This window comes from Cololabis saira, chromosome 4, assembly GCF_033807715.1.
Source record: "Cololabis saira isolate AMF1-May2022 chromosome 4, fColSai1.1, whole genome shotgun sequence".
In the NCBI taxonomy this organism is placed as follows: domain Eukaryota; kingdom Metazoa; phylum Chordata; class Actinopteri; order Beloniformes; family Belonidae; genus Cololabis; species Cololabis saira.
In genome coordinates, this window is record NC_084590.1 from 27297101 (window position 1) to 27310875 (window position 13775).

A 13775-nucleotide genomic window follows, 5' to 3' on the forward strand; every position below is an offset into this window, starting at 1 on the left:
GGATTCTCTGTCGTTCTATCTCACCTCACAAGTGATGTGCACTGCTCCCACACAGAAGCACAAAAGGTTTACACATCCATAAACATTTTGCTGTGTGCGTTTAAGTTGTGCGTCATGGAAGCAGCCCTCCCCTGAGTATTATGTATATGAATGAATGGCTTTTACACGGGGAATGGCTCCTCCCCAGGAAATCCATGACTGTACTTTCCAGAAATAGAGTATTGCTTGTTTAAAGTGGAACTACGGCATCAGACGCTGGTTTCCAGTAGTACTACATATGATGAAGACCAGGTTGTTCTGTTGAGAGGAACAAGACCTATTCTCTAAAACCAACATGCATGCATACAATTTGTTACAAATTGGGGCGGTCACGATGTACGTACAAAATTGAATCAAGATTAACACACACACACACACGCACGCACGCACGCACACACACACACGCACGCACACACACACACACACACACACAGAAAATCACCTAAGCATGCATAAGCAGAGCATTAGTGAAAAGTGTAGGTGGTGTGACGCAAGTAATGTGAGTCACTCAGACACAAAGCAGTTACAGCACACACCGCTGTTGCAGTGTAACCTCTGCAACAGGTCAGATGGATGACTGCTCACCCCCCTTTCTGATTGATAACCCGTGTTTTATTATGCGTCAGAGATATGATGACGTGGAAGGCTACGACTATGGCAACCTCGGGACCATGTTGTGGTTTGAGCGTTTCAAAGTTTCTAGAAAAACGACACAGTGAAGGTGCAGGAAATCGCTGCGTTTTTGAACTTTAGAAATAGCCCTGATCTGATAATGGTTTATATGAACAAATGATGCAGCCCGGTGTCACAAGGCATGCTTTCCGTTTGCGAAACAGTGTTATACAGACGTCTCAATGGGCGTTAAGCCCCACTTTCAAATCAATAGGATTAAGACGAAGGTCTGCTGGACTGCCAGACTCTTCCACAAGAGGGTGTAAAAGCTGCCTTTTGCCTTGGAGGGAGTCCAGGTACACAGTGAACTGTTGCCCAATGCTGACTGTCACATCAGTGGGGGGGCTGATAATATGTTGCAGCATATTTCAGGGATATAGAGGTCTTGTTTGACTAGAGATAAGACAGCGCTCTTGCCTGATAAATCATGGTGAAATACTGATTCTTCCATGCTGTTCCACAGAGGAAACACAAAGCTGTAAAGTTACATAATTGTGAGCATTGCCAAGGTGCAGTTATAGGGTTTTCTACTCGTGCAATTAGTAAGGAATAAGGCATAAATGCTGGTAATGTTTGAGAATAATTGCCCTCTAAAACTGCTTGCAGACTTTGTTAGCAAACACAACTGGAGCTGTGGATTACACACTCTCACACACATGCCTACACACAAGCACACTCTGTCCAGATGGGAGACAGATGTTTAATAGACAAGGTCAAGGAGTCCATACAATAATTGTCTGCTCCACCATCTCTCAGTTCTCTCTGCATTGTTCAGATCACCACATCCACTTAAATCCTGGAAATTTCCTCTGGAATGGAAACCACGTCCCACTCTCGCAGACCTCTTTGTGTTTCTTGTCTCGTTTTCTCTCCAGCACACACCCATGCATGCCGCAGTACTGGTCCCGGGTACATTCAGCAGACTTGCGCTCCTCACTCACACGGGCACCAACATGTTCACATGAGAAAATGATCATCATTTTTTAAAACATCATCTAAAACCGATGCTGTGAGGACAGCAGTTCAGAAATCTTTGTGTCCCCCTATTCTGAGTTTCTGTTTCATCCTTTTTCTGAAGGTTTTCCTGAACATGCTGAGAAACAGCTCGTGATGAGCGCCGCCTGAGACCCAGAGCCACATAGAGATGATGGAACATAGGGAGAGGTGGAGAAGTTTCTAATCTCATTATCTCTATCTAAACTAATCCACTAGAATCAACACGTCTTAATCATCCGCACACTTTCACAAATGCCGTACCCCACATATCACACACACAACATCTATACTCAGTAGCATACGGTTCAATTAAGCAAAAAAAAGATGTCGGATGTGCAAGATACACTCCTAATTGGAGCAGAGGCAGTCAAGAAAACCATCCTGCATGGAGGAACTGGAGACATCCCCAAATTCGTCGCTGGAGCCAAGGTATTACAAACACCTTTACAAACACTTTCTGACCAGTCTAGGACGATTCTGAGGGATTCAGCCAAAAACATGGCTCACATGGATGATCTGCATGCTTTGTGCAAGGTGTTTCCCTACAGTCGTAATGAGTTGTTGTTGATCATATCACAGGTTCAAACTAAATCTGCTTTCTGCTGTATTGTACAACTGAAACAGGCCAAATTAACAAACTAATAAACCTGACTTTCCTAAATATTTTGGATCCTAAAAGAAGTTCAAATGTAATTTGAACTTAATATATGTGATTATAATTTTGAAAACCGCACCATCTCATTATCAGGATTATCAGCATTGTTTTCACTCACTTTAGATTTGAAGACAATCCTACTCATCAAGATGCAGCAGGAGAGGGGCATTTAAGTTTTTGCAGTTTCTGTTAAGAGAATAGTATGGTGATATCATTTTGTTATATGTTATAATATTATAATATTATTTACTGTATGTTATATTAGGATATTATTATATTATTATATACTATTATAGTATTACATATATTACTTTATATTCTATCATGCTATATTATATCACTCTATATGATAATTATCTATTTAATTATTTATTTTTCAAATTAATATTCTTAATTTATTTAATTACGTTCATCATATTATTTACACACACACGCACGCACACGCACACGCACACACACACACACACACACACACACACACACACACACACGCACGCACACACACACACACACACACACACACACACACACACACACACACACACACACACACACACACACACACACACACACACACACACACACACACACACACACACACACACACCTAGATACATATCATTGTTAACTCGATATTGTCTTTTGTTGTTTGTACTGTCCACTATCTTGTATCATGACCACTTGGTGTAATAAAAAAAAAGAAAAAAAGGGGCGAGTAGAGTCTGATGGAGTACATATGTAACAAGTGAAGTGTTTTACTGAACCTTCATCTGCAAAGATGAAGGTTCAGTCAAAACCAAATTTTTCTCTTTTGCAAAATGATATTTCAGAAAGAAGCACAACCTATTTCCAAATCTGAAACTGTTCTCGGATTTGAGAATCTGCCTCTTATTCTTTGGTAATACTTGTTTTTCCTTTCGTTCCCCTGAGAGTGTTTGCCACTAAGTTTAGATGTGTCGCTGAGAGCATATCACCACATCCAGGGTCCATAAAATCAGTCGTGACTGCTTCTGTTCATTTAAGAACAGCTTTTTGCTCCACGGGGTGCAAGTTGTTCCTTTGAATGGTTTTACTTTGGAGTTTACATAACCAAGCCAGCCTGGTCTGTCCTTCCTCCTGTCTGTGTTTTGTTGAGTAACTGAGCTGCATGAAGCTCCTGGCATGAGATTTTTGTTGAGAGACAAGGTTGCTTGCATTTAGCAGGCTTATGTTTCAACAAAGCATGTTATGTTAACTTGTACCCCTTTAACCTCTTACATTCACCTTCTTACTGACAATTTGGCAGGTTTGGTAGTTGCATAACAAGAAATGTTATACTTTTCCCCACAGCATCCCAACAATATTTACTCATATGTTTTGTTCCCATCATCCTCTGCGCACTCTGTGTTTGCAGGTGACGTTCCACTTCCGAACCCAGCTGTGTGATGATGATCGTACAGTGATAGATGACAGCAAAGTAGTGGGGACGCCCATGGAGATTGTTATTGGCAACATGTTTAAAATAGACATCTGGGAGACTCTGTTGTCCTCCATGAGGATTGGGGAGGTGGCGGAGTTCTGGTGTGACATCATTGTGAGTACTGAAGTGAATGTTTTGAATCAAACAGAAGTAAAATCTGTTTGTGCCGATACTAAAAAGCGTGACAAAGATCTCTGGTCTGAGTGACTTCAGTCTCCAGATGTGAAAGCTTCCCTCACAGCTTTAATTAACAATTTAAAACAAAACACTACCATTGGGTAAGTTTATGTGCAGCACTTTTAAGTTTAAAATTTAAAGTGATGCAGGCAATGTACGGTACTCGTTTTGATATTTCATGAGTTTATGAAATGGAAATACACACATGATTGGATGATAGCAACAGAATATTTATTCTGATCTACAACTGTGTTGGAATTTTAAGTGTACAAGTTTTAAATGGGCTTTAAATTAAATATTCATAATTAAAAAGGAATATATTTGTACTCCCCATGTATTTTTATCATGAATGTAGAGTATCTGGATGACTCTTTGCTGAGATCTGTTGGTACGGTACGGTGCTCAGGGACAGTATGATGAAGTACATGTAACAAGGGAAGGGTTTTACCAGGTTTAATGACCATTCATCATTTTTTCCAGTCTCTATATTGAGTTGCAAACATGAAGTACAGTAATAATATCAGAGACAGGCTAATTATTGACAATTTCTTGACCCTAGAAAACCCATATCAGTCGACCTCAACATAATATATTCACAAAATAAAAACTGCAAGATTTTCAGAGCAAAATGACTCAATGAGCAAAGGTCAGTATTTTTCGGAGCAAATGTAATTATTTAGTATGATCTCAAATTTCATTATCTTTAAGTAGACTGTCCCATGCAGATATATGCAATTATATTAATTAAGATCCTATTTTATTTAGGTTTACCCAGGTTCATATTTCTTTTTTATTCATTTTTTTAGTTTGTATTTTAATTAAAAATGATAATATAATAATATACAATAATATCATAATAATAATAATATAAATATAAAATGAATACAATTGTCGTTCAAAGTGTGATAAATCAACAAGACTGTGCCCAAGATTACAGGGGACTGTATAATTTTCTTCTGGGGTGTGTTTGTGTGTGTCGCACACTGTCAGAGACAGATGGGTTCAGGCAAACTGTCATTAATCCACAGCAGTCTCACTCTCCCCTAATCGGCTCTGACTGCTGCTGAATCAGCACTACCGACTCCACTCCACTCTGATTAGATTTGATGGGGCTTAGAGCATTTATTCACTCTGAATAACATGACTGCGCCGTGCGCTGTGCTGGCTTTGTCGTGCCCCTCATCACCACTAGAGAGCAACCTTAGGTTTTTAAATTGTAGGCACCAGATGCAAGGAGTTTAAATTCATTTTATTAGGTCTAACGCAAGATAAATTATAATGTAAAGTAGTTGTTGACAAGGTCACTGATGCCTCTTTGTTATAATGTTTTAATAATTGTTATTAGAATAATGAAATGACTGAAAATGTCTATAAATCAGAGTTAAAGACATTACTGCATAGAAGTCATCCAACAACCAATCTACTGCATAATATCAGATTGAAAAAGGCACCAACATGCCAGTTCTCATCTATTCCGCTGGTGGCAGAGGGAAGTATATGGCAAGAGAGCAGTACTTTTGCTAAGAAGAGACATTTGCCTCCTTGTGGTCTCTTTCCTTCAGCCAGCCTGTGACTTTGAATAGAGAATATACATTCTGATTTCTAGGTAGAAATAGACAGTTAATACTTTGTAATCCAGTACTACCTGGTTAATAATCCAGTACTAGCTGGTTAATAATCCAGTACTACCTGGTTAATAATCCAGTACTAGCTGGTTAATAATCCAGTACTAGCTGGTTAATAATCCAGTACTACCTGGTTAATAATCCAGTACTAGCTGGTTAATAATCCAGTACCTGGTTAATAATCCAGTACTAGCTGGTTAATAATCCAGTACTAGCTGGTTAATAATCCAGTACTACCTGGTTAATAATCCAGTACTACCTGGTTAATAATCCAGTACTAGCTGGTTAATAATCCAGTACCTGGTTAATAATCCAGTACTACCTGGTTAATAATCCAGTACTACCTGGTTAATAATCCAGTACTAGCTGGTTAATAATCCAGTACTAGCTGGTTAATAATCCAATACTACCTGGTTAATAATCCAGTACTAGCTGGTTAATAATCCAGTACTACCTGGTTAATAATCCAGTACTACCTGGTTAATAATCCAGTACTAGCTGGTTAATAATCCAATACTACCTGGTTAATAATCCAGTACTACCTGGTTAATAATCCAGTACTAGCTGGTTAATAATCCAGTACTAGCTGGTTGATAATCCAGTACTAGCTGGTTAATAATCCAGTACTACCTGGTTAATAATCCAGTACTAGCTGGTTAATAATCCAGTACTAGCTGGTTGATAATCCAGTACTAGCTGGTTAATAATCCAGTGCTTCCTGGTTAATAATCCAATACTACCTGGTTAATAATCCAGTACTAGCTGGTTGATAATCCAGTACTAGCTGGTTAATAATCCAGTGCTTCCTGGTTAATAATCCAATACTACCTGGTTAATAATCCAGTACTAGCTGGTTGATAATCCAGTGCTTCCTGGTTAATAATCCAGTGCTACCTGGTTAATAATCCAGTACTACCTGGTTAATAATCCAGTACTACCTGGTTAACATGTGAACTGTGGAATATATCGCTGCAACACAGGACATTAAAATCTTTTAAAGCGACACTACATAACTTTTCCACCTTAATATAATATTTCCAGAGTCATTGTGATGATGGTACATCAACTTCCAACAGGTTTAATGACACCTCTGTCATGGTCTGAGGGGTCTGTATCACCTTCACTGGCACTATGTAACTTTGAGGAGCATGGTAGGAACCCTGCCACACTACTGGTAAAGCACTACCGCTTTTGTCCAAAGGAGCTGCCAAACTCAACAAAAGCTGAAAGTTACGTTGTGCTGCTTTAAATTACAGCTTAATCGATGTCGTTTAAATACATTCTTTGTTAATTTCTCATTGTTTAAAATTGTGCTTTAACAGCAAATGATTTAAAGAGCTCCTTCAAAAGAAATTATTATAAAGCAGAATTATTCCAGCTAAAAATAGTGCTATATGAACTATTTAAAATAATTAAATTAGTTTTAATACCATTATAAAATAATTCTGTTAAACCAGGTGGAAGGAGTTCTGATTCTTTTTGGAGGAAGTTAGTTCACAAACACAGGCGTCTTTCAAATCCACACAGTCCTAGAGGATGCCCTGCATACTGGTCCAGTGGTTGTTGATGTTATCTAGTATGCCACTGCATAAGCAATTGTACTGCGCTGCAATCCAGTCACATGACTGTTGTGACTGGCAATCAATCAATCAATCAATCAATCAATCAATCAATCAATCAATCAATCAATCAATCAACCAATCAATCAATCAATCAATCAATCAATCAACCAATCAATCAATCAATCATTATTTGTATAGTACATTTAAAGTGCTTCTCAGACGTTTAAGATATACTAGATATACTACAAAGATATACTAAAACAAACACAGTAATAATAAAACACACAAAAAATAAAAATTACTATTAAAAACCCCAATAAAATCCCAAATAGCTGAAAATGACCTTAAAAGTGACTATTAGGTGCCAAATGCCATCCTGATAGCTACGTCTTCAGTTTGGACTTGAACTGAGGCAGGCTGCTGAGAGTACGTAAGTCTGGTGGTAGGAAATGAGGGAATGATGCCCACAATCCCATCTATGGAGGTACAAGTGGTGCCTAAATTACTCTTTAACTCTGCAGAGAGGAGGATAGCAGAGACACAACATCGTAACTTTGTATTTATGGGTTTTTATTTACTCTTGAGACATTAAACACATTGAAAACTTCTGAATACAATTCATCCTTGCTGTGTTCTACCGCATGTGTTCCTCCTTCCCCTCACTCACATACCAAAGCTACGTAACAACCAGATTACCCACAAGGCCACGGTAAATGTGGCCTTGTATGGAGCATATTTGGGTTAAAAAGTTTTTGATTTGGTCAAAATTCAAACAGACTGCAAAATTAAATAAACATTGAACTATTTTGCGAGACAGGGTTATTGCATTCATGTAATTGCTTAAGCTTGACATGTGACTTTTTTTGACATGTGATTTTATTTAGAGCTTTCCCAATGACGAGCTGTATGCAAAGTTTATTGAACATGATAGCAGGCCTGTACCATGACACTGCCCGTGATACTGCACAATCTAAATGAAATGCTAAAAGTCCATAACATAGAAAACTCAGTTTGTTTTTGTTTTTACAGCTGTTATTTATGTATTTGTATCATGCCATCTAACCAAACAAAGCAAAAAACTAAGTCATTTTGATCCTCCCTCCTCTTCAGCACACTGGCGTTTACCCACTCGTGTCCAAGAGTATGCGACGCATTGCTGAAGGCAAAGACCCAGTGGAGTGGCAGATCCACACGTGTGGTATGGCAAACATGATGGTCTACCACAGCCTTGGCTATGACGACCTGGATGAGCTGATGAAGGAGCCAAAGCCACTGTACTTTATCATGGAGCTGATCATGGTGAATACGAACAGATTACCAAACTTATATAAGTCGATCATGTCAAATACAAGTTTGCCAGGCAAATAAAATTCCACCAATTAACATAAATAGCAGTAAATATGTGCAGCAGCTAACACATCCAAGGGTCATACACATTACTGGAGTTGAGGGGGGATGAAGGGGGATGGCATCCCCCCTGAAATAAAAACAGTCAAAATCATCCCCCCTGTAAAACTGCCATCCCTCCTTTCCATCCCTTATGTTATTTCATCAATGAATGTGGTTTTACTGCTATTTCAACATTTAGAGTCATCACCAGAAAAATTACACCAGAAAAATAACTTATTTGACTTATTTTCACCTGTTTAAAGTAAATTTTCACTTGAAATAAGTAGAAAAATCTGCCAGTGGGACAAGATTTATCTTCTCATTACAAGCAAAAAAATCTTGTTCCACTGGCAGATTTTTCTACTTATTTTAAGTGAAAATCTACTTGAAACAGGTGAAAATTGTTGTTTTTTCCAGTGATGAGTCTTGTTTAAAGTGTAATGAGATTTTTTTATGTAATGAGACATTTTAACTAGAAATAAGACAAATATTCTTGTTAAGATTTTGAGTTTTTGCAGTGATCCATTTTACTTATCCTGTGAAGGACAGAGGCATATTGATAAGTTCAGAAAACAGTTTTTTATTTTTGTGTTTTGATGTATTTGATGTAAGCCCAGTGGATATTTAAAGCTTACAGAAGGCTGCATTTAACTGCTGCTATGTCATTCCTGCAGTATTTCTGCAGGTGTTTTGGTCACTGCTATTATTTGTAATATATTATATTATTTGTAATCAGCACAAATTATCTGTCCCCATATGATAAAATCCACCATCCCCCCTGATTTTTTTTTACAACTCGAGTACTGGTCATTCACTGTACATAAATAACAGGAACAGCACTGTTTTGAAATTTGAGAAAGGATGGAAACAAACTCTTATTGATGATTGACAGGTGCAGCAGCCCAGTGAGTATAATAGAGAGACGTGGGCTCTGAATGATGAGGAGAGGCTGAAGATAGTACCGGTGCTGCACGGCCAGGGAAATAAACTCTACAAACAGAAACGATATGAAGAAGCCACGCAGAAATACAAGGAGGCCATCATCTGCATCAAGAATGTTCAGACGAAGGTGATTGAATCTCCTTTATAGGAGGTCTATTTACTGTTTGCAGCATTTTACAAAATTCAGACCACCCAGATGTCACTCTGAAGCTCTTTCCTTTACAGGAGAAAGCCTGGGAAGTCCCATGGCTGAAGCTGGAGAAGATGGGAAATACTTTAACGCTTAATTACTGCCAGTGTTTACTCTGCATGGAAGAGTATTACGAAGTCATCGAGCACACGACAGACATTATCAATCAGCACCCAGGTTTGTTACCGGCAGAGATGCTGCTTTAATGCAGGTGCAAATGACTACGCAGCGATGCCCTGCCTGTTCAATGAGCTCTAAATATCCGTCAAAGGACTGATGTTACTTAAAAACACGGCCTCAATTTACTGATGACGTTTTTTAAACAATTTCAACTGTTTCTTAGACAAATGTTTGCTTCAATATGAAGCTGCACTCCCAAGAACAGCATCCGCCAGGCGCGTGTGCTATCTGTACTTGTCTTCCAGGTGCGGCAAAGGCCTTCTACCTGCGAGGGAAGGCCCACAAGGAGGTGTGGAACGAGGCGGAGGCTCGGCAGGACTTCAGCAGGGTGCTGGACCTTGACCCTGGCATGAAGAAGGCTGTCAAGAAGGAGCTGGCGGTGCTGAGCATGCGCATGGAGGAAAAGAACCAGGAGGACAAGAACACGTATAAAGGCATGTTTTGACCAGCGGACATGTAAATGTTACTGACTGCAGATGAGCAGAGATGTTGTTTCCCAGTGTTGATCGCTTCACTGCAACTCTGTCCAGGTACAGATCTGGAGACCATCAAGATGTGTGAATAACAAAACAAAAAAATATCAAATAAAAAACATCTGGCAAATTAAACAAGGTAGATATATAAATGGTTTTTATTTCCTTTTATTTCCTTTTATATTGTTCTATTTTTCCTGTCACCTATAACTGAGAACTGTTCTTTTAAGGACACCTGGCGGATTTGTCGTTGCACATAACCGGCTGTTTGTATTGTTTTTCTGTGTTAATAAGATGTAAACATTGCAACATAAAGATAAAAAATACTAATACTGAAAGTCATTACTGTGAGACTGATTGAAGTTATGTTCAAAGAAAGTCATAATGTATTTCCATAACTGGCTAAACGGTTTTGCTTTGTACAACTCTATGTCCAAAAAAGTGTAGACCAAAAAAAAATGAATATTAGAATATTAAATAAACACTTAAAATCCCTTAATTCTTGTGGGTAATTAATGAAAAGATTATATGGTAAATGGTAAATGGCTTACACTTCTATAGCTCAGCTCAGACACTTATATCTCAGAAACATTTTGGTTTGCACACATACATGTGTTTATAAACCGGAGAGCCATAGGAAAACCCATGCAGGCGCAGGGAGAAGATACAGACTCCACACAGAAATGACTGTTACAGTAGGTACTGGCGGGCAACAATGCAACCTTGTGAAAGTTTACCTGGGTTTTTTTCCCAGCTTTCTCCAGCTTCCTCCAATAGACCAAAAACAATGTACATGTTAGGTTGGTTGGGGATAATGAATTGTTTGCAAGACTGAGTGTGAGCATACATTGAATTGTATGTCTCTTTGTCCCTGTAATGGACTTGGGAGCTGGGATAGCTCCATCAAACCCCTGTGATCCTCACCAGGCGTAAAGCTGACACACGGGTGGATGGATTAAAGGATGGATGGACATATCTTCAAAAACTTTTGCTTTCCCCATGGCTTGTTCACACATAATTAACTAAGAACTGCAATTGTAGCTCTCATGTTTCAATTATATTGACTTTTTATTTGTCATATAAAAATTAAAAGGGGAAAAAAAACACCCTCTCAAAGTCCTGCACATTCATTACCTTTCCACAAGGTGGAGTTCTGACTACAAGTAAAACTGCCAACTAGGGCCCTTTTTGGAAAGATTATCATGAGACTCAGCAACATTTACATCCTCAAAGGGAGATGGAGACTCGTTAAATGTAATGGCTTCTGTTCGACTTCCTCCCTCTGTGCTTTGCACATCTTTACTGATGTGCTTCACGAGCTTAATGCAAAGAAGAGTATTGAGCAACATAAAATAGTTGAATCCTTTTTGGGTTCAGGAAATAACCGCGGACAAAGACAATGAAGTGTACTAACCGCAAATGATATACTTCTGCACTGACATTTATTTTATGATGACATCACATTGAGAAGTCCGTTTCATTCAGGGAATCCCCTTCCATCGATGCGTGCATGGCTTCCTCCCCCACAATCACTACCACGGGTTAAGGCGGATTTATGGTTCCGCGTTACACCAACGCAGAGCCTACGGCGTAGGATACGCCGTCGATTTAACGCGGAACCATAAATCAGGCATACAGAGGAGTCCAGCAGTCACCCTGGGAAATAAGGCTGATGCACCATCATCTGATGGGAGGGGAAATCAATGGCAGCTGATCAACTAAAACAAAAGCAGATCACGATTATTCATTCAGGCTCACATGAACCCTCTTTATGTAATTCTCCCCGCACCGTCTTGACAGACACAAGAATGAATCAGCGGAGTGAAGTCCTGCATTGGTGCCAGGAGATCACGCATGGTTTACACCAAGGAAATCTTCTTTTCACAATCAATAACGCATGTTTTAAAAACTCACAGATCTACATTTCCTCGGTGTTATTAGGGGAGGGGAAAAACAACACCAAAACAAAGATTTATTGTGTGAGACTGTGCCAGTTGCACCATTGCTGAACCACTGAATGGGAGTAAATACTGCATAGCAGCACAATCCGCCACTGGCTTCCCTCCATACACCAGTGGTGCTGATGTTGGGAAGAGGAGGAAGAAGAGGGAGGAGGAATTATAGTCGATGGATGGAGGGATATACGGCCCTGCTCCAAAATGGGTCAAGTTGGCAGGAAAATAAAAGTTTCTTAGCGGAAGTGTGACAATCTTGAATTCAAAATAAAATACTTTATCTGTAAGACTATGTACGACACCATATAAGATTCAACTTTACTGTGATTACACTTGTACATTTGTATGTATCTACTATACGGGGTCAGTGCCATGGATATTTTTGTACAAATGGACACTTATGGATGATATTTACATTGTGAGGTTGGTAACTACTGACCTAATTTAAAGATTATTATGTATATAGAGTCTACACTGTCACATATTATATTGATATTTCCTATCTTTATTAATAGTTTTGCTGCAATGACTTTTTTTTTAAAGATTATTTTCTTAAAGAAAACTTTCCCAATTCACCTGGACAGGGGTGTATTAAACACATGCAGATGGGTTTTGAAACTTTGTCAAAAGTGCAAAAGGAGTACTTTTGCCTACTACTAAAGAAGTGACAATGTAAATAAGCTTAAAACTGACATTTGGCATAGCCCTGATCTTGTTTGCCTCACGGTCGTCTATAGATTATTTTAATAACACTGACTACTCACTGTGCAGATAAATACTTAAATGGCAACAAACACATTTCTAATCCAATACAACCTCTGCAAATGAATCTGAATTGCTCCTTTTCTCTTAGTTTAAAGGGGACCTATTATGAAAAACATGTTTTTTCTTGCTTTAACATATATAAAGTGGTCTCCCCTCAGCCTGCCAACTCAGAGAAGAAGGAAAGCAACCAAATTCTGCAGTGTCTGTACAGCCGCCCGGATGAACCATCCAGTCTGATGTGGCTTCTACGAGCTGTTCAGATTCTGCTGATTTTCGTTATGTAACTAAAATGCAAACCACGCCCACAACTAAACACCGTGTCCTAACTGCATGCAAGTGTCCGACTATCGCGTTGCACTGCGTGACATCGGACGCTCTCTGTCCATCTCCAGCAGCTGCCACTTTATTGAGGTTTTTGTAGTGAAATGAGGTATCATAGAGATAACTTCTCATTTCAACTAACTGGATCAGCCGTTCCTCATCCATGACTGTTTCCTACAGCGCTTTCAACCGGCTTTCAACGCGAGCGACGGGAAGGAAATAGAAGCAAGGCGTCCAACAAATGTTCAGCTCAAAACATAGCGCTGCGTCATGCTGCGCAGCACGCCGCGGCCAGTTAGGACAGTCCAATAGAAAATAAAGCAATGGAATTGATTTTGTCGCTGACGCTCGCTCGCATCGCATGCAGTTAGGAAA

General features: G+C 39.2%; 1 protein-coding gene across 1 annotated transcript; it reads left to right on the forward strand.

The window, feature by feature from the left end:
* The first annotated feature begins 1930 nt into the window (after positions 1-1930).
* Positions 1931-10856, forward strand: aipl1 (aryl hydrocarbon receptor interacting protein-like 1). Its single transcript, XM_061720299.1, has 6 exons — positions 1931-2136; positions 3756-3935; positions 8296-8484; positions 9467-9643; positions 9742-9883; positions 10132-10856. The coding sequence occupies exons 1-6, from the start codon at positions 2032-2034 to the stop codon at positions 10329-10331; spliced, it is 993 nt and encodes a 330-aa protein (XP_061576283.1). The 5' UTR covers positions 1931-2031; the 3' UTR covers positions 10332-10856.
* Positions 10857-13775: the final 2919 nt, after the last annotated feature.

What these genes read in the sequence shown, in the direction of transcription:
- aipl1 (XM_061720299.1), top strand. Translation starts at nt 2,032, where the DNA reads ATGTCGGATGTGCAAGATACACTCCTAATTGGAGCAGAGGCAGTCAAG. An exon ending in AGTTCTGGTGTGACATCATT is followed by an intron (nt 3,936 to 8,295) that starts GTGAGTACTGAA and finishes CCTCCTCTTCAG; the next exon opens with CACACTGGCGTTTACCCACT. An exon ending in TCAAGAATGTTCAGACGAAG is followed by an intron (nt 9,644 to 9,741) that starts GTGATTGAATCT and finishes TTTCCTTTACAG; the next exon opens with GAGAAAGCCTGGGAAGTCCC.